Source organism: Hemicordylus capensis, chromosome 2 (assembly GCF_027244095.1).
Source record: "Hemicordylus capensis ecotype Gifberg chromosome 2, rHemCap1.1.pri, whole genome shotgun sequence".
NCBI classification, from domain to species: Eukaryota; Metazoa; Chordata; class Lepidosauria; order Squamata; family Cordylidae; genus Hemicordylus; species Hemicordylus capensis.
The window spans coordinates 186,213,677-186,237,585 of NC_069658.1; the positions used below are offsets into that span (position 1 = coordinate 186,213,677).

The 23,909-nt window shown below is 43.7% G+C and overlaps 1 protein-coding gene across 9 annotated transcripts in view; it reads left to right on the plus strand.

The window, feature by feature from the left end:
* WNK3 (WNK lysine deficient protein kinase 3) overlaps nt 1–23,909 on the plus strand; it is a 160,820-nt gene that overhangs the window by 101,982 nt on the left and 34,929 nt on the right. For all 9 annotated transcript variants that reach the window (XM_053295654.1, XM_053295653.1, XM_053295652.1 and 6 more), the window contains 3 exons: nt 5,371–5,429; nt 19,394–19,541; nt 20,743–20,859. In XM_053295654.1, the coding sequence (XP_053151629.1) occupies nt 5,371–5,429; nt 19,394–19,541; nt 20,743–20,859 (324 nt within the window). The remainder of the gene's footprint in view (nt 1–5,370; nt 5,430–19,393; nt 19,542–20,742; nt 20,860–23,909) is intronic.

The window sequence follows — 23,909 nt, forward strand, 5'->3', positions numbered from 1 at the left end:
CATTCCAAGTAGTGGTAATCAATTCTTAATGGTTGGAATCGTAGGGCTTTCAAGATAGGAACTACCAAACAGAGCATGACTTCTGACACAAAGCAAACTGAAAGGGAGGCTAAACTGCAAATTTAAATTGGGATTGGGGGAAAATGTGGTGGTGATGACAAGGAGTCAGGGCCAGCCCACTTGCTCCCGAGTCACCCCAACTGGGATCACCTACAGTGCAGGCACAGTCTAGCATACCACTTATGTACCTTGCCCATGCCAGTGCTAGTCTTCCAGCCTGTTGGCTTGCCAGTCCTGTGTTTAATTGCTGTGTTTTCACCATCCAAAGAGAAAGAAACTAGATAGTGAAAGCTTTGTCATATAAGAAAAACTAAGAACAGACAGATGACTTTGGAGTACAAAGGAGGCAAGCAGTTTGGGTGTGTAATACCCCAGAGTGTTCATTGTTGCAGAAGCTAGAGACAATACACATCTGCATTTATTTTTGTTTATCCAAATGTACTGTATTCTATTTTTTAAATTGTCCCCTGGTACTTCACAAATCCCATTCCAAGGTTAAAACTGCATTGCCTAATTACAGTAGTATTCTGTGTCCAACTCCAGTATACTGTTTTTACCTGAATACAAGATGACCCTAATTTTGACAACTCCCATAAAAATAGAGGTTAAATAGAGGTTAAAAACCTGAAAGGAAGAGGACTCTGAAATTAAGATGACCCCCCCCCCCCCGATTTCTAACAGCAAAGAACTTCGGGAAAAATCTAGTCTTGAATTCAGGTAAATACAGTAATATTATTTGGGGGGCTAGCTGTAATTTTAGTTTTAATAAGCTGTGAGTGATACCTTCTGCTTCCTCCAGCTAATTTTTCCTTTCAGTTGAGCAGGACTTCTCTGTTATAGGTTGTCTCCCTGCAACCCTAACCTTAACTTGGTCTGAAAATATTTTGAGATTATATTTTCTTTAATACATATAAATCTAAAGCAGAAACTATAGTTCTTTTAAGGAGAGTGAAGAATTTTGTGTGTGTTAAACCTTCCTGGTTCCCATTTTGTGATTAATTCTTGCTAATCAGATTTGAGTGTCTCTAATCTGTTTCACAAGTGGAATTTGTGACAAAGATTTAGATAAATGGACAGGCATAGCCTTCCAGAAGAGCTAAATGCAAGACTGAATTCGAACAATTGAGAAATTGTTGTAATCCAACAGCCTGCCAGAAAAATCTTGGTGCTCCTAGCCCCTCCTTTCTTCAACACCATGCCTCTGCAAACCCGTTTCTCCTTTTACTGCTTCCTAGTTGGCTCTGCTTCACTCAGCCACCTTGGCTCTCAACCAGTATCCTTCATTGCCCAGATTTCTTGTTTTCCCACAACCAGCTCAGCTCTTTCTTATCCACAGTGTCAGCTTTGGACCTAAGGGCAGGTGTGTTCAAGGCCTCATTTCTTCGTCTCTCCTTTTCCTAGTTCCCTTCTCTTTTCTTCAGGCCAGTGTCTCCTCCACCTACTCTTCCTCAGACTTCTACAGCAACTACCAATCAAGCCTGCTCCAAGTAAATAGCAAACCACTCCTATGAGCCCCCTAGATCCAGGTTCAGGCTCTGACAGTGCCACTGTCTCCTCCTCTAACAGGAACCCTGATGCACCTCCAGGGTCCCCATTACCTGATGATGTCCTGGGTGGGGATAAGACCCACTTTCTGGAAGAGTATAAATCTTATTCGGAGCAGCTGCTATGTATGGCCTCCACCTTGGGGCTTGTGACCCAGCAATTGAAACATGAGACTGCTGACCTAGTTTTTGGGTCAGCCTTCTGCCCTTGCTCTTGTTTCCTTACCTCTTCTCCCAACCATTACTGAAGTGATCAAGGCTACCTGGTCCAAACCAGCATCTATTCAGCCTACATCAGACCACAACACAGGAAATACCTCTGTTTCTGCATTGGCAAGAGGGTCTACCAGTACAAGGTACTCTCCTTTGGTCTGTCCGCAGTGCCAAGAATTTTCACCAAGTGCACGTCTGCAGTTGTGGCACATCTCTGCTAACAGGCCATTCGTTTATTCCTAAACTTTGATGACTGGCTGTTGGTGGCGCAAACCAAAGGGGCCATTGTCACATTCAGACTACACTGGATCTCTTGGACTGCCTGGGCCTATGTGTGAACTGGGAAAAGTCAAAGTTAATTCCCACAAGATCAATAGAATTTCTCGGAACTCTATTCCCAGGACATGCTCTCTGCCCTTCCCTTTCGGAGAGAGGCAGACTTCAGAGCCATGGCACACTAGATCCTTGCTTCCAAATACCACCCAGCAAAATCCATACAGAAGACACTGGAATTCATGGCCTCTACCATCAGCATCTTGCGGCTGGCCTGATTCCATATGTGCTGCTGCAACAGTGGTTCCTGTCAGTCTTGAGCACCCAAGAGGAGTGCCTCAACATTGCTGATTCTGGATACTGTACAGAACTCTCTACGATGGTGGTCCAGGGTCCGGTATCTATTAGAGGTCAGGCTCTGTGTGTTCCCACCCACTACAATGGACACCTCCAATTTGGCATGGGGCGCAGATCGTAGTGTATCAGGTCGTTGGGACAAATACGAAAGCGACCTACATATCAACCACCTAGAATTGCTGGCCATCTGGAAGACGATGAGGGCATTCCTTCCAATGTTAGGAGGCACCTCAGTGCTAATTACGACAGACAATTCTACAGCTATGTCATTCTTGAACTGTCAAGGGGGGAACACATTCACCTGTGTTGTGACACCTGGCTATGGATATTTGGCATTGGACTCAGGCACCACATTTGGCCCTCTGCCATGCACATTGCTGGGAAGGAGAATGTCCTAGCAGACTCTCTGAGTCGAGCCAATCATGTGCGATCTCACGAATGGTCCCTGTACAGGACAGTGGCCCTATCTCTGTTCGAGCATTGGGTCCAGCCCTGTATAGACCTGTTCGCCATGGCAGAGAACAGACAATGCAAACACTTCAAGAGCAGAGCAGGTCATGACCGTGACCCTCTAGGAGACGCTTTCCTACTTCTGTGGAATGCAGGCCTTCCCTACCTGTTTCCCCTTCTTCTGCTTATACCAGCAGTGTTACAGAAGATCAGGGAACACTCAGCCAATTGCATCCTAATAGTTCCTGGTGGCCCCATCAAGCCTGGTTCACCACGTTGCTGAACCTCTCCGGAAGTCAGTACACGAAGCTAACAAACTGTCAGGATCTTGTTACCTTGGAACATGGGTTGGTGTTTCACCTGGACATCCGGTCCCTTCACCTCATGGTGTGGAGGATCACATGCCAGTAATTTAGGATCCAGCAGTGTTAGAAGTCATATCAGCTGCCAGGAAGCCCTCAACACTACATTCTTACACTGCAAAATGGAAACGTTTCACTGTTTTTGCAACTGCCAAGCTTGTTGACCCCAAGGAAGCCCCCTTGGAGTTCATTCTCTCTTATCTGTTACATTTAAAGAGTTCAAACCTTTCTGTTCCCTCATTAAAAGTCCATCTTGCGGCTATTGCAGCTAACACATCTTGCGTCCACATTTTTTTGATGGACCCAGTTAAGAAGTTTTTTAGGGGTTTACTCCACCTTTATTCATCAACCCCTAGGCCAGCCCCCCGGGACCTGAAGTTGGTTCTGTCAGCCCTTATGTTCAAGCCCTTCGAACCTTTGACCACGTGCTCCTTCAAGCTCTTGACTATCAAGACAGCCTTCCTCTTGGCAGTCACATCCGCCAGACGTGTTTCAGAACTGTGAGCTCTACAGTCTGATCTGCTGTTCCTTCCTTCCAACAGGACAAGGTTTTGCTGAGGCTTGACACCCAGTACTTACCCAAGGTTGTATCACAATACCACATATCCCAGGACATCTGTCTCCTAGTGATCTTCCCTTCACCCTCCTCGGACGAGGAGCACTCTTAGCACGTTAGATATTAAACATGCTCTTTCCTTCTACCTGCATCGCATGGATCTATTCCAGTAACTGTACTCCCTATTTGTGTGTTATGCTGGTCCTAACAAAGGGAAACAAGTTTCTTAGCAAAGGCTATCTGCGTGGATTACTGCGGCAGTTAAGCAAGCATACATCTTGGTGAAGAAATCGCTGCCGCCACCCTCCATTAAAGCACATTCTACAAGGGCTGTGGCTACCTCTACAGCATACCTTCATGGGATTCCCTTAGATGCCATTTGCAGAGCTGCGATTTGGAAAGGTTCGTTGTCCTTCATCCGCCATTATGCCTTGAATACTAGATCAAGGGCACATTCGTAGTTTGGGACAGCAACCCTAGAGTATGTTCTTCCATAGATGCCTGCTTCTCACACTATCTTAGTGAGTAGCTTGCTAATCTCCTTAGTGTGCTGGACAATAGGACCACTACCAAGAAAGCCAGGTTGCTTACCTGTAACATTAGTTTTTGTAGTGGTCTATTGTCCTTTGCACAACCCTCCCTCCTCCCCGCTGTAGCAGTCAATTACCTGTTCTTTTGGTTGTTGCTCGTGGTGGTGAGGGACTGAGGGATGTATGTGTAAGGGGAAGGATATATCATAGGGGGCAGGGCTATGACCAAAAGGCTCTAATAGCTCTAGAAGGTTCCCTGGGGTCTTGTCTATGCAGGCTCAGACATCCTTAGTGTGAAGAACAATGGATCACTACAAGAACTGCTGTTACAGGTAAGCAACCTGCCTTCCATTCTCCTACATATCTGATGTCACAAATGAGATTAGTAACCATTCCGGGAACTCCAAGCTAGCCACTAAATTGTGGGTTGTAATTTGATGTTTTAGTCACAAAGCTGCTGTTTTTCCTAAAAGATCACTATATGGATAGTGATCTTTCCTAAAAGATTACTATCCTAAACACAGGATAAGTTTAAAACAAATGTTGTGGGTGAACTGGGTTTGGCCACTGTGTTGTCCTTTGAGCTGTGCATAAGAGGTGGCAATACAAATGATCTTCCAATATTCTTACTTTGCCCTATATTTTGCCCCAGCTTTTCTCTGTACTGTAATCACTTTTAATTTCATATTCTTCCTAAAATTACAAATATGCTTTTGATAACTTACTCTTGCGTCTTATTAACTCACAGATAGGAAATAGTTTCAGAAGCAAATGCAAAACATTGTTTTAGTCTTCAGAATAAGTCTCTGTGCAAGTTCAGTTCTAGAACACAAGTTGAATGGTATGAGAAAGCTCTGATCCATGTCCTCCTGACGTCCCAGCCTGACCTGACAAAGCATGATTGCATTCCATTTCAAGCACACAAATCATTTTGTGGGGTTACTTATTTTGCTCAGTATCACTGCATCCAGGTGAGAACAGCAAATGCTAACTCAACATATGTCCTCTTCTCCACCTCCTTCTAGGTTTCCCTCTCTGCACCAGAGCAACAGCCAGCAGTTCAGAAGCAAGATTCAGTTCAAGGGTGAGTCTGCTCCCTGATTCATTCATTTGGTTGGCAGAAGGAAGAACTGCTTAGGGCATGACATTCAAAGCAGATGAACATTTCTACTCTCTGTGCAGAGAAGACTGGCTCAAGGCCTGCAAGGAAAAAGAAGCTGTGTGTGTTCAGTAAGGAAGGATAGTGGAAGTAACTGTTGTATAAAGGTGGATGGAAACCCATATTATTCTCTTAACTTCTAAGAGCATCCATGGGGAAGGAAGGAAGGTTAAATGTTTGGAATTTTCTGTTCAAAGTAGTAGCACATTAAAAAGAGAGTATATGGGTTCTCTTCATTGGAAGGCTTTAGAATAGGATTTCCCAATCATTGTCAGTGTGCCTTGCTACCTTAAAGGCAGGTTTTCATCTCCCCTCCCCGGGCTCCAGGGGTGGCCCTTCCATGAGACAGGGTGAAATGGTGCCACCCCACCACTGCCACAGCTCTTCCTCATACAACTAGTCTGTGCTATTTATGTTCCCCTCCTTGCACTGCAAGGAGGTGCACCTCTTCTTTCCCCTCTTCTGCCCTGATGCACACTAGGAATGCCCCTGCTGCCACTGCCTGGCTGGATGGCATAGTCTGAGGGTGCTTGACTGGCAGCACCACTGCCTGAGCAGTATGGCCTGAGAATGCCGACCATCCACCCACCAGCAGATGGGTGGGCATAATGCTGTTCTTCAACTTGGGCAGCAAAATGTCTTGGACTGCCCATCTCCAGCTCTGCACATCAACCCACTGGAGTTTCACGATGCCCCTGGTTTAGCCATCTGCTATTGCAAAGCTTGGAGGGTGTGGGAAACTACTTTTGTGGTTGCTGGCAGAACTGCAAGTTGTATTCTGCAGTCATCTGCTATTAATGGGCCAGGCTGTGACTAACAAGCTTTATGAGGTGGCAACAGAAGTAAGGACACTCAGCTGTTGCCTCTTGAGTTTCTCCTCTAGGATTGGCACTTGAGGAGCACTTGGGATCCAACCAGTGGATGGCTCTGCATGTCTCTCTAAGCATCACTGAGACAAAAGAAAAACCAACAATAATATTTATCATTTATGAAGGGTTTCTCTTGAGTGCTCTAAGCATTTCACATATATTATCACAAGGCCTCTTCAAGTTATTGTGATAACTCTCTTCAAATTATCGCTGAAGTCTCCTGAATCCTTTCCATTCTGTTGTGGTAATATTTGGAAGCTGGGGCCACTTGAGCAGGGAGGATTGCATGCATCTTTCCTGCCTGATCATTACTGGAATGACAATTGGAAAGGAAGGGTTGCAAAATTGACCCCATCTGGGTAGTTCTAGGCTTCCAAACATTACCACATTGGCATAGGAAGAAGGAAGAAGCCTGGGGAATCAGCTGATGATGTAATATGTGAAGGGGCCCTCAGTAACCCTTACAACAACCCTATGATAGGCCAATTTTCTCAACATTACAGAGGTGAGAGTGGGATTGAGGCTGGCAGAGTAGTGGCTTGCCTAAGACCACTTTTGTGAATTCGTGGCTGCAGTGACATCTGAAGCAGGGACTTCCTGGCTCATTCTTAGCCTTTATGCTATACAAACTTGCACTGCATGCTCTTGTCTCAGGGCTGGAGGTGAGTGACAGTTTGAAGGCGATCTTCTGTATTCTCTTAAGTCCACAAGAGAGAGAGAACAGGAAAGCAAAAAGCCCAGAAAACTCTGTGTGTGTGTGTGTGTGTGTGTGTGTGTGTGTGTGTGTGTGTGTGTGTGTGTGAGAGAGAGAGAGAGAGAGAGAGAGAGAGAGACAGACAGACAGAGAAAAATAAGGCCAAATAAATGTTAACAGGAAAGCAGAGTTCTCAGTGAAGATCCTGTTTGAAGACCTTACTTTCAGATTAGTTTGACAAGCTTTGGGTCAGGCCCATAAGCTACCTTGCTTGAAATGTTTACAATTTTTCAAGCTAGTGGTTTTAATAATGTGTTTCCTTGGAGCTGTGAGCTTCTCATCTTTATGAAGTAGCAAAAATTGTCAACTGACTTGAGATGAGTATCTGGGCTAGTTCAATTATACATCTAATCAGGCTTGACTATCCCTTGTTAGAATCTGTTATATCATTCAGCTTGTCTAAACAGTGGAAGGAAAAGAGGAGCCTGATTTAAACAGTTTAAGCCACCATTAGTGCAATGGGGGAATGATTTAGGTTTTGGGGTGATGCAACTTGCATCCTCTCTAATAAAACGCTTGGTGTCCGTCCGTGGACGGACACCAAGCGTGCGTTCGTGCCTGGCCTGTTCTGGGCATGCCCAGAACAGGGCAAGGGAGGCACGAACGGCAGGACCCGGCGGCCATGTTGGGGCCGGGAGAAGGAGAAGTGGCCGCCGCCTACGCCAGGAGGAGAGTGCAGGAGAGGCGGCGACGCAGCCGTGGCCACGGCCAGAGGTGGCGGTGGCCGCGACGGGGCAACTGGCGGCGGGAGTGCGGGTGAGGCGGCGGCGGGGCCAGAAGCGGCCGCCACAAATAAAGGAGAGAGGCGCCGGGGGAAGAGGCGGCGGGGAAGCTGGCCGAGGTGGCGGCGGAGCCGCCGCCGAGGCCTGGCGCCGCCAGTAAAGCCGGGCGGGGGGGGAAACCTTGGGGCCCGATCCCACCATTCCTGTCCCCCCACCAATTACTAAGGGCCAAATTGGCCCTGAAAAATGCCGCCGCCGAACCGCCCTCCCAGCTGCCCGATCCCACCATTTGTACAGGAAAGAGGAGCTCGCTAGCAGAGCTCCTCTTTCTGCAAAGGCTCTTCTCAAACTGGCGCTTTGAGCGGAAAGGGCGTCCTTTCCGCTCAAAGCGTCAGTTTGAGAAGAGCCTTTGCAGAAAGAGGAGCTCTGCTAGCGAGCTCCTCTTTCCTGTACAAATGGTGGGATCGGGCAGCTGGGAGGGCAGTTCGGCGGCGGGGCCGAAAGCATTACTAGCGCCCGTTTTTCAACGGGCTAAAATTCACTTGTTACTGAATAAGTTGCCATGGATACTTTTTTCCTAGACTGGAAACGGATGGCAACTCTTTTAGCATAGTGAAGGTAGTGTTGAGAGAGGCATCATACATTGCATGTGGTGTGTTCAGGGGCGTAACTACTATTAGGCAAGGGGAGGCGGCTGCCTGGAGGCCCCCACGCCTCGAGGGGCCCCCCAGAGGCAAGTCACATGACTATGTATTGTGGTGTGTGTGTGTGTATCAGCGAGGGGCCCATTTAAAAATTTTGTCTCTTGGCCCACTCCAGCCTTGTTACACCCCTGTGAACGTTCATACTTGCAGATCATTGTGGTGGTCCGGTATCATTCCCAACATGGGCTCTGCACCTGTGCAGTTGCTCCTGCAGAAGGATTCACCAGCTCCTTGAAGCGCTCTGAGGCCATGGCCTTCAGGTGTGGAGTGTGCTCAATATCTTTGGTGTCAGAGCGCTGTTTCCCTCAGATCTGGATTGTGATCCGTTACATTCATAAGAGTGGGTTCTGCGCCTGCACAGGACCATTTGAGCAGAATTGACTGGCTCCTCAAAGCGCTTAGCCCTGCCCCCTGCATGTGATGCACTTCCTCAGTTCAGTTGGGCTAGCGTTTTCTCCTCAATTCCTTTTTGACCGCCATTGTGTCAGCACCTCAGACAGTAAGCTCCTCAGATTGGAACAGTTTCTGTGGAAACAAGATAAAAATTATCTCCATTATTGCTTTATCCTCAGACCGGACTAGACTACTCTTTCTCCCGCCGTTTACATTTTATTTAAATCGAACGGACTGCTGAACAGCTTTACTCAGCTTAGACTCGGAACGGACTCGCTACTATTGAGTATTATTTTCTTTTTAAAAAAAATAATTTTTGCTTTTATTAGTAATAGAAATAGAACAGGTTACATCTCTGGGATCAACATAAGAACAATGACTTATCCACAGCAAAGAAAACAAGAAAAAAACCCCACAGTAATAGTATTTAAGTATATTTAAATGAGTAAAGATAATCTATATGAAAAAGAGAGTACATCTAAAAAACTAAATCTAATCATCAGAGAAAAATGAACCCTAAACCTCCCACAGAACACTTCCCCTGGACTCAATCGAACAATTCAGAACAAGAATGTTCAATGGAGAAGAAAATGAAAATGAAAAACCTGTAGTTCTGCCATAAAGAAAAGGAGTATGTATTGTAAACACAAAACCACATATCCACCACTATTCTATAATCAAAATTCCCCTCTCATCTCATACAGCTATTCGTCATAATAAAGTAAATGACAGAAATTAGTCAGACCTTCAGTAGTCGTCCTCTTCATTTAACAAAAACAAAAACCGGAGAGATAAATGGAGAGATATTCTTTCATGAAGAGGTAGACTAACTTCAGCCAGAACTGGTATCTGTAGCCCACCACTGGGAGAATAGGCTATCAAGCTATGACACGAAGATCTCTCCCCATACATACATGTAATCCTTCTCAATTTCCTTCTAATTGTTTGCTCACAACAAGTAGTTCATTCAACAGTTATTATTATAAAGTTTTCATAACAACCAATAAAAGCTCACAGGGGGAACTGAAAATAAAAATACTGAAAAAAGAAATGGGAATGATAAAAATGTATATTTCTGAAAAATTGAGACTAGATTTAAATTAGAAGCTAAAGCTAACTTCAATTAATTGTCCAAAAATGCTCAAACCAAAACTTAAGAATACAAAAAAATCAAACACTGAACTTTCGAAGTAGAATATCTCAATATGTAATCTTTTTAAAACTATGATGTCATATAGTAGAATATAGCCAATAATCCTATTCCTTAAATTTAAAAATATTATCAATATTGCAGCCACTTATTTCTAAAGTTTATTTCTAGAGATCCACTCTTCCCTAATTCCCCCATTCTTAATATATCTCATTTCTTCCATAAGAAGGAAAGAAAGAAACAAAAAGAAACAAAAGGCAAAAAATATGTGGCAATTCCTTAAGTCATTAAAACTATCGGGTTTATCATACAACATCCCAATTCCTGATTAGGTGATTGTCAATATTAAACCTTATATAGAACTCCCTAATTAAAAGGCCAATTAATGAGGTATAATATTTAATTATGCTCAAAGTTTAAAACCTATAAATGAAACCCTAAATTAATCACATAAATTATCGTTTCTTCCATGAAGATATGTGACAATTCCTTAAGTCATTAGAACATTCGGGTATATCATAAAAAAATCTTAGTTTCTAAATAGGTTATTTTCAGTGCTAAACCCTATATAGAGTTCCCTAAATCTCAGTGGTTAAGATAGATAGAGAGAGAGAGAGAAGAGGAACAGTTAACACAGGGAATACATTGAAAGGCCAATTAATAAGGTTTATTATTTAATTATACTCAAAGTTAAAACCTGTATATGAGACCGTAAGTAAATCACATATCTTAAAAACACACACAAGAAAAGGAAGGAAACCTCAAAAGGAGAGGAAAGGAGAAAAACAAATAAGCTCAGAGGGAAAGAGAAGTAGGAGAGAAAAGATAATTCCATTATATTAAATATATATCAGCAAAGAGAAATAAAATGCTGATAGATACACTACTAAAAATAGCTGGCTTTTCATTCATCCCAGCACAAAAACAAAAGAAGTGGTAGCTGCAACTCACATAACTGTCATAAATCTGTTGGCATGGCTGACCCAACAGGATTTACAATTCTTCCAGCTCCACTTCTGTGATTCAAGATCGAAATTCTGTAGAGAAGAGTAGCAGCTTAGCTGCATGGACAAAAGCGAAGAATGACTGTCAAAGATAAAGTAGTATAAGCAAAATAAAGTCCCTTGAAACTAAACTAGGACCCCTCTCTACGATATCTGAGCAATAACTGAAACAAAGGAGCAAGGATGGAACAGAACAAGGACAGGCTGAAACAAGAAAGGGTGAACAACTCTAAGTACGAGGAACACTGTCTGTGGAAGGCAATGTTGCTGACAGTACCGTCTCAGGAACAGTGTCCGCTTGATATAGGGCTCGAGATAACTGGCAGCCAGTCAGGCTTTCCTGACTCAGCATTTCCTTTTCCTCTCTTATGAGATCTTGCGCCTGCATGTCTCCCACTGAGCCTTTCTCTTGAGACTCTTCTTAACACAGGTGAAATTCCAGCTTCCTCCTGATCAGTCTCCTCAGCCCTCATCTCTGCCAGCTGTTCAGATTCCCCTGTCTGCTGCCGCTTCACCTCAGCTCTAGATTCTGTTCTCACAGCCAAGTCCTTCTGCTGTGCTTCTGAGCCTGCTCTCCCAACCAAGTCCTCCTGTTCCTCCTCTGACTCTTCTGACTCAGAGGTCTGGGCCATGACAATAACATAGGGTTAATATGAAATCTTGAAAGCAGTGTCCAAGGACATTCTCTTGTTAAGGGGGAGACTAAACAATGCTGGAACTTTAACTTCTATGCCTGGGGAAAACATTTATCAAGTTTCTATAAAGTAAAAGTCCTTCAGTTAGAATGCTTCCGCGTAAATCTTGCCTTAGGTATCTATCCAAAAGCCGAATAGTTCTAATAAAACACACCCAAAAGACATACAATTAAGGCAAGTAAAGTTTTAAATAAGAAAAAAATACTTAAAATACTCAGACCCATTTTAGTGAAATCTTCTTAAATTATATTGAAGTGAACCACCATTTGAGAGTCCCCCATACCAATTTCCCCTCCCTGTATTTAACAAAAAGTACCACGATTGCAACATCAACACAAGAATAATAAATCATCATCACTCCAACTCAGCTGAGTAACAAGTTTAGAAATTCTTCAAAGTAAAGTCAAAGTCTTGATACAAAATGCTAATTGACATTAACTGTTATTAAATGGAAATTCCGTCAGTGGCATTAAACTACAAAAGACAGGAAAGTCCTGATTCCAATAAAGAAAGAAAGAACATGGAAAGACAATCTTCCTCTGCCGAAACAGCAAGTTTTCTCCAGTCACTTTTATTTCCCCAATCAGAGCTTCGAATAGTTGGTAGTGGGAAGATAATTGTCCAGCCATAGAACACTTTATCAACCATGCAAACAGAAGGAACTATAAATTCAAGGAAGATCTTTCAGAATCCCAGCAAGCGGATCCTCCCAAGACGTAGATAAACTAGATCTTTCCAATTATGACTTTATAAGTAAAACATAAGCTGGTTAAATGTGTAAATATGTGGCACTGCGGAACAATAAAAAGCAGATCCATAAAAAAGCTGTTTTTCCCTCCAAGCCAATCTTCTTCTCCATTCCTCTTCTTCATTGCAGATGCCGTACATTTTTGCTGAAAAGTTCAAGGGGGGTTCTCAGAAAATACAGAATCCATAATCCTCTCTGACAAATTACGAGTAGGTTAAAGATCAAAATAAAATAAGTAATTGCTGTAGCCTCAAACATTTTTAAAAAATTCTTTAAAGCAAAACTAAAAGCTAATAGCCTTGGAATGCTGAGCTCTCTAGCGAAATCCATAGAAAGATTCAAAAATAGAAGATAGCAGAAAATAAGCGAGAGTTAACAATGAAAAAGTCATAGATCTGACAAACTCACGGCTGTAGCCATCTCAGAGATTTATTAGAAAAGATAAAAGAGTAGATTTATTGCAGGTCATCCGTGACTGGGCAGTGTAAATGCCTCTCTCCATTCAGTCCGATGATTGCAGATAGGTCTCTCCAGATGTTCATCCAGGGTTTTTCAGACTTTTTAGGGTCTGAGGACCCCCTGGACCCACACCTCTAGGAGGAGGATTGAGCCCTGCACACATTCCGATCTCCATCTGGCCGATGGAAGATGATAGGACCAAACAGTAGCTGAAAGCCCTGACAGCTGTTTGATCAGGTGCTTTCATTCCAGACGCCATCTTGCTTCTCTCACTATTGAGTATTCTTGTTATTTCCTTTAACTGTGGATAAGAAAAAGACTTTTAAACATTGTCTCCTCTGCAATGCCAAGTTCCCCTTAACGGACGACCCCAAACTTTGCCTACGTTGTTTGGGAGAAGTCAAGTGGAGGTGTTATGTTCTTCATGCTGCCATCAACATTGGCTTTCCAACCAACCCCAACAACGACACTGACATTATTTGCTCCTCCGACCTCATCATTGGTTTCTGTGGTTCATTCATCTCTGCATTCAACTCTGCTGCCGCCATTGTCCGTTGTCAACGGGTCTCTTCAACTTTTTTCATCTTGACGTTGCTGGCCTTCGGTACTGGCTTTCTATCAATGGTACCAAAGGACTTTCCTCCAGTGCCGGACTTCGACTCCTTCCTGGATTCTCCTTTGACTGCATCTGGATCCATCTTCAAAGGTTTTTCACTATACAGACTCGATATTGAGGACAAGGATGACACTGGAATACCTAGAGTACCTAAGATCTGCTTCTCCTGCCAAGACTACCCCTGCTTGCTTTCTCCTTCTCATCTTTCATCTTAATTGTAGGAATCTCACAGTTTTTCGTTGCTGGCCGTATGTATGTATGTATGTATGTATTTTTAATACCACCTTTCTGCCTTGACAAAGGCACCCAAAGCGGTTTACAATATTAAGGTAAGGTAAAGTGTGCCATTGAGTCGGTGCTGACTCCTGGTGACCACAGAGCCCTGTGGTTGTCTTTGGTAGAATACAGGAGGGGTTTACCGTTGCCTCCTCCCACGCAGTATGAGATGATGCCTTTCAGCATCTTCCTATATCACTGCTGCCTGATATAGGTACTAGTGGGAATTTGAACTGGCAACCTCATGCTTGCTAGGCAAGCCATTTCCCACTGTGCCATTAAGTGGCTTTTACAATATTGCAACAAGCAAATTACATAAGATTAATAAAATGTTTCAGGCTGCTGGTCTTTTCAGGAGCTGAGGACAAGAGTTCACTTGCCTGGGCACCTCCTTTCTTGCCTTCCTCTCAGTGCACACAGGTCTTTCAGTACTCCTGGGAAGGTGGGGGAAGGACTGCCCCCAGCAGTCTTCACAGGCCAGAGCTGGTCTCTATGCGAGCTGATGTTATACTCTCCCCTGCCCTGGGCACCTCCTTTCTTCCCTTCCTCTCAGGCCACACAGGTCTTCCCAGGACTCCTGGGAAGGTGGGGGAGAGGCTCTCCCAACAGTCCTCACAGGCCAGAGCTTATTCTCCTTACCGTAGAAAATTGCATTACTGGAGCTCTTCTGGTGCCCTCGACCCAGGCTGTTTTCAGGATGATTTTGGGATCTGATGTATGCTCCCTCACCCTCTCTTCTCTATGACTGCAAGGGGTTTCGGCTCTGGAAGTTGAAAAAATCAAAGTCCTCTACTGCATCTCAGGATCAACCCACCTCTGGCTCATCTCCTTTCAAATGCCCCATGGACTGATGAGTCTTGTTCCTCAACTTCCCTTGTTTCAACCTGCAGCTCCGCTTCCTCCACCTGCACTTCCAGACTCCCCTTCCACCTGAGCACCCTGCTGTACCATCATCACCTCAGGATACCCTCTCTATCCCTGACAGGTACCTCTCAGATGAGGATTATGTTTCAGCCTCAGAGTCTGATGACAACTCTACAGTCGCGGAAACTTCTTCAGGCACTTCACCTGATGATAATGTTCTGAACAACCCTTCAGACTCTCCTGCTTAAGAGACCAAATCCTAAAGGGTGCAGGTCTTTAAGATGGCTAAAATTCTTGGGCTGGAGCTGAAGTAGCCTACTAAGACTGTCAGTGATTCAGTGTACAACTTAATGTCTTCTACCTCTTCCACGCCTGCAGCTTTACCTATGCCACCAGTCCTGGTCAATTCAGCGAAGTCTGCTTGGGAGGCTCCTTCTTCTGCATCTAGTTCTCGTAGATTGGGAAAATTGTATAGGGTGCAAGAAGAGGATTGTAAATTTTTATTCAAACACCCCTCACCTAACTCTTTGGTGGATTATGCACTCTCCTTTAAATCTGGAAAGAAACATTTGGCTTCTGTTAATAAGGAGGGTAGGAAGTTGGATTCTATGGGACTCAAGATCTATTCTTATTCCTCCCTCTGCATGAAGATCTCCATGTAGATCTCTATTTATATGGCCTGTATGGCCAAATTCCATTATTCCATCTGGGAGAGCTTCAAAACTGATATGCAGAATGCTCCTGCACCCTAGCAATCTCAGTTTAAGGAGCTTCTCTCCAAGTCTACTGATATAACCCACCAGTCAGTATGGCTAAACATCTCACCGAGACTGAGTCCCATATGCTGGCCAGTGCTGTTTCACTATGCAGACACACCTGGCTCTTTTCATCCTCCTTCCAGCAGGATACATGGGACAAAGTGGAGGACTTGCCCTTTGATGGCGAAGGTCTTTTCAGCGCAGAAACCGACAACATCATGGAACCCATGAAAACATCCAGGTTTAGTGCCAGGACTTTCACTTCTGCTAATACACCTCGCACCTACTCATAATGCTTCCATAGACCTGAGAGGCCTAGAGTTCCCTACTATAGGTCAAAATGCAGAAACTATTGCCATTCTTTCCCTCAAAACCAGGAACGCCCAGTCTCTCAACATGCACAACAAAATCCCAAGCCCAGAGGCCTTGATGCCTCAAAACAGGATCTTTGACTCCACTATAGCCTTGCCCATTGCTCTTGCTCCTTCCTCTATCCGTCTCGCCCCCTACTTAGCATCTTGATGTCTTATCACCTCCGACGCCTGGGTGCTAAGTGTTGTCTCCATAGAGGTTCTCATACTACCTTCCTTTCCTGGGAATAAAATATACCCCTGTGACTCCTATGCTTTTAGCAGAGGTACAAGAACTCTTATCCGAAGAAGCGACAGAACTGGTCTCACCAGAATCTCAATGGGCAGGGTTCTACACCCAATACTCTCAAGTTCCAAAAAGAGAAAGCAGCCTACATCCTATTCTGGACCTATGCTTCCTGAACAAATTCATACACACCAGGAAGTTTCAGATGCTGATAATGCAGCAACTCCTTCCCCTACTATCTGGGGAGGAGTGGTCCACCACTCTAGATCTGAAGGACACCTATTTTCACATGGCCATCCAACCACGTCACAGGAAATATCTATGGTTTACTTTAGGGGACCAGATATTTCAGTACACTGTTCTTCCTTTCAGCTTGTCCACAGCTCCTTGTGTGTTCACAAAACGTGCAAGTGTGATCATTGCACATCTGTGAACTTGGAATAGCCATCTTCTCTTACTTAGACAATTGGTTATTCACCTCATATGACAAGGATGTCCTTTTGGACCATATTGCTAAGGTTCTCTTCCTACTGGAAACATTGGACATCCAGGTCAACTGGAAAAAGTCTCCTCAACCCACGCTTCCTTACATAGGAGCCATGCTTGATACAAATCTCAAATGTGTGTTCATCCCTCAGGACCATCAGCTAGCTATTCGAAACGTTAGTTACTCTTTCCTCTCCAACCCAAACCAGACCGCACAATCTGTGCAGCACCTCTTGGGCCTAATGACTTCTTGCACATTGATGATGATCTACGCCAGACTGTGTATGCGTCACCTACAGCTATGGCTGCTATCTGTGTTCAAACCAAAGTTTGACTACCAGGGTCTACAACTTCTGATCCCCAGACCTGTCTTGGATTCTCTTCACTAGTGGACTCTGCCAGAGGACTTCAACATGGGTCTACCCTTCTAACTGTCTGAGTCCTAAATTTCTGTCACAACAGATGTGTCTTTGGCAGGCTGGGGCATTCACTGTGCAGACCTTCACGCTCAGGGCCTTTGGAACCTCCAATGGGCATCTCTGCATATGAACTTCATAGAACTTCTGACAGTCTTCCTGGCTCTAAAGTAGTTCGTTCCTCTTGTCTGGCAAAATAGTCCAGGTGATGCTGGACAGTACCATGGCCATAGCATACATAAACCATCAAGGGGGTACAAGAACCTATGCAATCTTGCCATGCAAATTTGGGATTGGTACATTCACCACCATATCTACCTCCTGGCTCTCCATATAAAGGGTATCAACAACATCTTAGCAGACAGCCTCAGCAGAGAAACCAGCACTGCTTGCCAGCACGAATGGGAATGTCACAAAGACATCCTCACTTTTCTCTTCTGGCAGTGGGTGACTCGCCAAGTGGACCTCTTTGCTGCCCAAGAGAGCAAGAAATGCTGCTTTATTGTTCAAGAGCTGCAGTGGGGGTGAGATCTCTGGGAGTTACTTTCTAGATTCCGTGGACAGGCAGACTTTCTACCTCTTCCCACTCCCTATCTAGGGTTGTAGGCAAAATAACTCTCCAGAGGACAAAATGCATTTTGCTCACCCCATGATGGTTGAGGCAGCCCTGGTTTCCTCTCCTCTTCTGTCTGTCTCAAGGCTCCCATCGTCGTCTTCAGCACCATCCGGCCTCCTCCATCAGAATGAAGGTTCACCACAGAAGGTTCCTCCAGACCTTGAATATAGCCTCCAGACCTTGAATATTGACTACATGGAGGCTGAACATTTAAATAACATTCTTCCTTCATGATAGGAAGGCCTCCACCAGGCGCAATTACAGCTGCAAATGGAAGGTATTTTCTATTTATGCAAGGTCCAAAGGTTTCAGCCCCTCTGCAGCCTCTGTCCACCAAGTACTGCTGTACCTCATCTCTATCAAACAAGCAGGTCTAATTCTTACATTAAAGTTCATATGTCCAACCTGTCTGCTATGCACCCTGCCTGGGATTCTGCGTCTCTTTTCTCTTACCCAGACTGCAAGCGTTTCCTGAAGGGCCTGAATAACCTTTTCCCTCCAGTTAGGCAACCTGTTGAACCCTGGTATCTCTTTTTGGTTCTCTCTTCACTCACAGAAGACCCTTTTGAACTCTTGTCTTCAGCTTCACTCAAGTTGTTCACCCTGAAAATGGCATTTCTCATTGCCATCACTATTGCAAGGAGGATTGGCAAACTCTCCGCTTTGAGGGTTGATGTCCTCTTTACCACCACCTATCTTAATGGTGATGTGCACTGACCCTGCCTTCTTACCTAATATAGTGTCGGACTTTCATATTAATAAAGACATTGTCTTGCCTACCTTTTTCTCTAACCTGGTGTCACCCCTTGAACGTTCCTTGCATTCCTTAGACATCGAGAGCTCTTCGGTTTTGATGGCCTGCACTAAAGACTTTAGGCATTCTAACAGACTGTGACTTTTGAAAGTCCCACTAAAGGCCAACCTGTCTCCAGACCAAGATTGCCCAAATGGTTGGTTCAAACTATTCTGCTCTGAGAAACAAAGTATCACTCCGCCCTCTGCTATCGAGGCTCATTTCACAAGGGCAATGGCCTCTTTTGGGAGCTAGCTAATCGCCCATGTTGGGAATGTTACTGGACCACCACAAAGATACAGGTTGCTCACCTGTAATTTTTTTGATCTTTTTGAGTCCAGTATCATTCACAACCCAGCCTCCCCACTCATCGGATGCTCTTACCTTCTTTCCTTACTTGTCTCTTCTGATGATGCTTCCACTCAACGATATACAACCAGGAACTGAGGGAAACAGCACTCCGCATGTGAAGGGCATGGCCTCAGAGTGCTCCAAGGAGCTGGTGAATCCTTCTGCAGGAGCAACTGCACAGGCACAGAGCCCATGTTGTGAATGATACCAGACCACCAGAAGATCAAAAGTTACAGGTGAGCAACCTGGTTTTTTCGACCTGGTAAACAAATAGTGTGGGTTTTTGTAGTGTTCTTTAACCAGATATTATAGTGTGGCAGAAGAAAAGGGTTTGTACACTGTTGAACAGTGTTGCCACCTTCAATTCACTTAGTGTCTTGTGTCCAGCCCAATTAAGTTAGTCCCTTCTTTGTCCTTTCAAGTACTGAATGCTTTGGCTGACATAACCTAGCACAGGCCTTGATTACATTAAGTGATTTAATGTAGAATAAAGTAAATTTTAAGAGAATAATGCTTTCTTTAAATAAATATTCAGAGGCTGCGGGGGGCAAGACTGGTCTCTCCGTTCCCAGAGGAAAGCCTCTTGAGAATGCTCATGTTCTTTTCCTGTCCTTTTAGCCTAATTCCAGACCTAGCCACTCTGAAGGAAGGCACCAATGGGGGTGACTTTCCAAGTGGAAATGGCAAACAGGACAAGAGCAAGCAGAGGAGGGCTTCCTGTGCCCGATCAGAGAAGGGAACCAAATTTCAGCTCACTGTATTGCAGGTTTGTATGTTTCAAACTCTAGTTCAGGGGAGGAGTATGTGTGGCTCCAAAATGGAATTCAGAGGCAGAACTTCTGTCTGCAAAAATACTTTATCTGGCATGTCTTGGACCTTAACAGAATCCATCTTTGGGGCTGCTTGCCTGGGCTTTGGTACTGTTGTTCTTGCTGCCCTGTTTGCTATTTGTCTGTGAATATTTGCACCGAGAAATACTGAATGTTAACATTAATTCTATATCTTGGGCTTTGGACATTAATTTGCTTGGCTAGTTAGTGTGTGCTTAGAAGCGACTCTTTTGGTACAAACATTTCTTATGTTAACAGGCAATATTTCAGATTGTGTTTGTAATACAGTATATGCCTTCCAGAATGGAAGTCATTAGATTTTGGGAGCATCGCTCCAGGGGGGACATGTGTGAAAAGCTGTACTTGATTCTTTGTGATTCTTATGACACATGGAAGCAGTATTTATGGACAGTACATTGTGAGATCGATTTGGAGGCTTGCAAAATGTACTAGTTAAAATACTAAATGATTTGCAACATGAAATAAGTTAAGTTCCCATACTTTGCCCTGGCTTGAGTGTCACCATCATGGATGGCAATTTTTTGCATGTCTGTTTAGTTCTTGCCGTTTTCCATGATAAAAAATGCATGGGTTAAGGTAGATTGCTCTTAAAATAATGCAAGGTGTAAATGGTACATATAATCCAATACAGATCTTATTGAAACCTCACATTGGAATTAGGTCACCATTAAAGGGAAATACTTGAATATAGTGTTGGAGGAAGGGACAAAAGTTATATTTACAAATCTCCAGCCAATTCTTACAAGGCCTTCTACTGGAGTATCTCAACACTTGGCAATTGTATCCCAAGAACCATTAATGTTGGCTTTTTCTACTGATGTCAGATGCCACAGAAATGAATTTTATTTATAACCGTGATCATTATAACCATGACCCAACATAGAATGTGTGTATATAGTTAAGCTTTTAAAAATGTTCCTTGGCAGTGAATTAAATTAATTTTAAGTTAATTACTGGTGTTTTGCTCCCTTAGTTGTTAGACTAGTGGTGCCATCTTAAGGGGTTGGTTGCGCACTGATTAAGAAGAGATTATCCTTCTCTGCTAGGTGTTTTGGAAGAAGAGGCATGCTGTAGCTCCATTTAATGGCATAGTGACAGTTTTTTCTCTTCAACCAGGTGTCCACATCAGGGGACAACACTGTGGAGTGTCAGCTTGAGACTCACAACAACAAGATGGTCACATTTAAATTTGATGTTGATGGAGATGCTCCAGAAGACATTGCTGACTACATGGCAAGTTTCCTAGGCCCTGCTTACTACTAGATACTGTACTATCTAGTGACATTCCAGCTGGTTCCTCTTTTTTCTTGTTCAAGTGTTTGGATTGTTTGTTTGTTTGTTTATTACAGTTGTACACCACCCCAAACTTTCGTCTCTGGGCAGTTTACAATAGTATAAAACAAGTTAAAATATATACAAAAACTTAAAACAATTTAACAATTTAAAAATCAGCCACAAATTAAAACTTTAACATTTTAAAGAACAGAAAAAGCTTGGGTGAAGAGGTAGACTTTCAAATGCTTTCTAAAAATTGTCAGAGATGAGGAGGATCGTATCTCAGTAGGAGCGCATTCCACAGTCTTGGGGCAGTAACCAAGAAAGCCTGTCCCCGTGTGGCCACCAGCCGAGCTGGCGGCAACTGGAGACGGACCTCTCTGGACGACCTCAATCGGCAGTGGGGATCATAATGAAGAAGACGTTCTCTTAGATACCCAGGGCCTAAGCCATTTAGGGCTTTATAAGTTATGACAAGCACTTTGTATTTTGCCTAGAAACCTGTTGGCAGCCAGTGTAACTCTATCAACAAAGGAGTGATGTGGTCTCTCCGAGATGACCCAGAGTCCAACCTGGCCGCCGGGTTCTGTACTAACTGAAGCTTCCGGACTACGTACAAAGGCAGCCCCACATAGAGAGCATTGCAGAAGTCAAGTCTGGAGGTTACCAACATATGTACCACTGTTTTGAGGTCGTTCATCTCAAGAAACGGACACAGCTGGTGTATCAGCTGAAGCTGATAGAAAGCACCCCTGGCCACCGCCTCAACCTGAGAAACCAGGGAGAGGTGTGGATCCAGAAGTACTCCCAGACTGCGAACCTGTTCCTTTTGGGGAAGTGTGACCCTATTTAGAACAGGCAGATCAAAATAGTCTCTAGAGTTCTGACCCCACACAATAAGTACCTCCGTCTTATCTGGATTCAGTTTCAGTTTATTCTCCCTCATCCAGCCCATTACTGCTTCCAGGCAAGCATTTAGGGAAGTTATGCCATCTCCTGAAGAAGTTGACATGGAGAAGTAGATTTGAGTGTCATCAGCATACTGATAACACTCTGCTCCAAATCCCCTGATGATCTCTCCCAGCGGTTTCAAGTAGATGTTAAAGAGCATTGGATAAAGTATGGAGCCTTGAGGGACACCATACTTAAGCTCAGATTTCGAAGAGCAACAGTCTCCAATTGACACCATCTGGAATCTGTCCGAGAGGTAGGAGCGGAACCACTGTAAAACAGTGCCCCCCACCCCCAACACTCTCAGACTTTCCAGAAGGATACTATGGTCAATAGTATTGAAAGGATTGTTAAATCAAATCAAATCTTTATTGTTACAGTCATTCAGGATTGTTAAGGACAACATGCAGTTCTGTGTGGCTTGTTCTAGCATTTTTCCAGAAGCATAAACGGGAAATCCTGACTCTTTTTCTTGTACTTGACATGCCCTAGTCTTGCATAAGTTATTTAGAAGAACTAGTTCTGAGAGGTTTTGGGGCGGTATCCTAAAGACTGAGAGGAACTGGGGACTACTAATATAATATCTGAAAGCTAGATATAGGGATTGTTGTCCTAGATGGTGTCCTATTTGGAAATGTAAAACACCCAAGATATTTTTAAAAAATAAAGCAGTTGAGTTAGTCTGCTAACCAGGTAATTCAAAACTCCAGTTAGGCCAACATCTTGGCTGTGCCAGCTTAATGTTGGTCTAACATAGGATCCTGTGCCAGTCCAGTTAGCACAAGGCTTAAGAACAGCCTTTCTGGATCAGGCCCAAGGCCTATCTAGGGAGGGAAAGAGAGAGGTGCAACCCCTCTCAGGTGTGGGGCACCTTTGTGACAGCTTTACTGAGGCTAAGCAGGTATGGATTTGATCAACTCTTAGGATGTTAGAGTGGAATTTTAGTGTAATAATATATTTTATAAAGGGATGTAAAACTATAGTAACATAATTTTAGAATCATTATGTTCTTTCTCATTTAGTCATGTAAACTTGGAGTTTTATCTTGTTTTTCACTACATGGGGACTAACAGAATTTCAGCAATTTTGACTATATATTTCTTGCAGCCAAACAATTACTTTTTGGAATGCTAGGACTCCTAAATGAATAAAGATTTCCTAAAAGAACGATGTTTACTGGCATCTAACAAACAAATTAGCATTATTTGAAAACAAATGTGGTCCCTTATGTTTTTCATAGGAAATTCCAAGTTTTCTTCTTTTTTAGGCTAATTTTCTCTCCATTACATGTTATAAAAATGGCAAATTGTTTAAGCAATATGTTATGAGGTATATTGTAGAGAGAGATAGAAGTCTTGCTCAGGTGCAGTGGGAAATCATTATTTTCCACTACAAGAATGAGCCTTGGAGAGCTGTGGGCTCTCATGCTCCCCACCTCCTTCTCCGCCTTGTTCACATTTATGAGGAAAATGAACACATCTGCTTTTGGTTTTACATAAACCATAGCCCTGGGCTACATACAAACTCAAGGAATCCTGGCTTACTCAAATCAAACAACAACAACTATTTATATAATCCTTTTTAATAAAGTGTCCAAAGCGGTTTACATAGAGAAATAAATAAGATGGATCCCTGCCCCCAAAGGGCTCACAATAGAAAAAGAAACATAAGATAGACACCAGCAACAGCCACGGGAGGGGAACTGTGCTGGGGGTGGATAGGGCCAGTTGCTCTTCCCCTGCTAAATAAAAAAGAATCACCATATTAAAAAGGTTCCTCTTTGCCTAGTTAGCCATAGTTAGGTAAAGCAAAAAAGGGTCAAACCATGGTTTCAGATTTTTATTTGTTACTAACACAGGTGACAAACCAGGATCTGAAACCATAGTTTTATTCTGGTTTGCTTTACCTAACTTGGTCTGAAGTAGTATATTTGAATTGTTCCCCTGGTTTATGGTTTATGTCAAACCACAAGCTTTCGCTTGCCTTTATGTGAAAAGAGAGGAGAGGGGGTAGAGAGTGTGCAAATGTATCATTATGCCAGGATTATTCTCATAGTG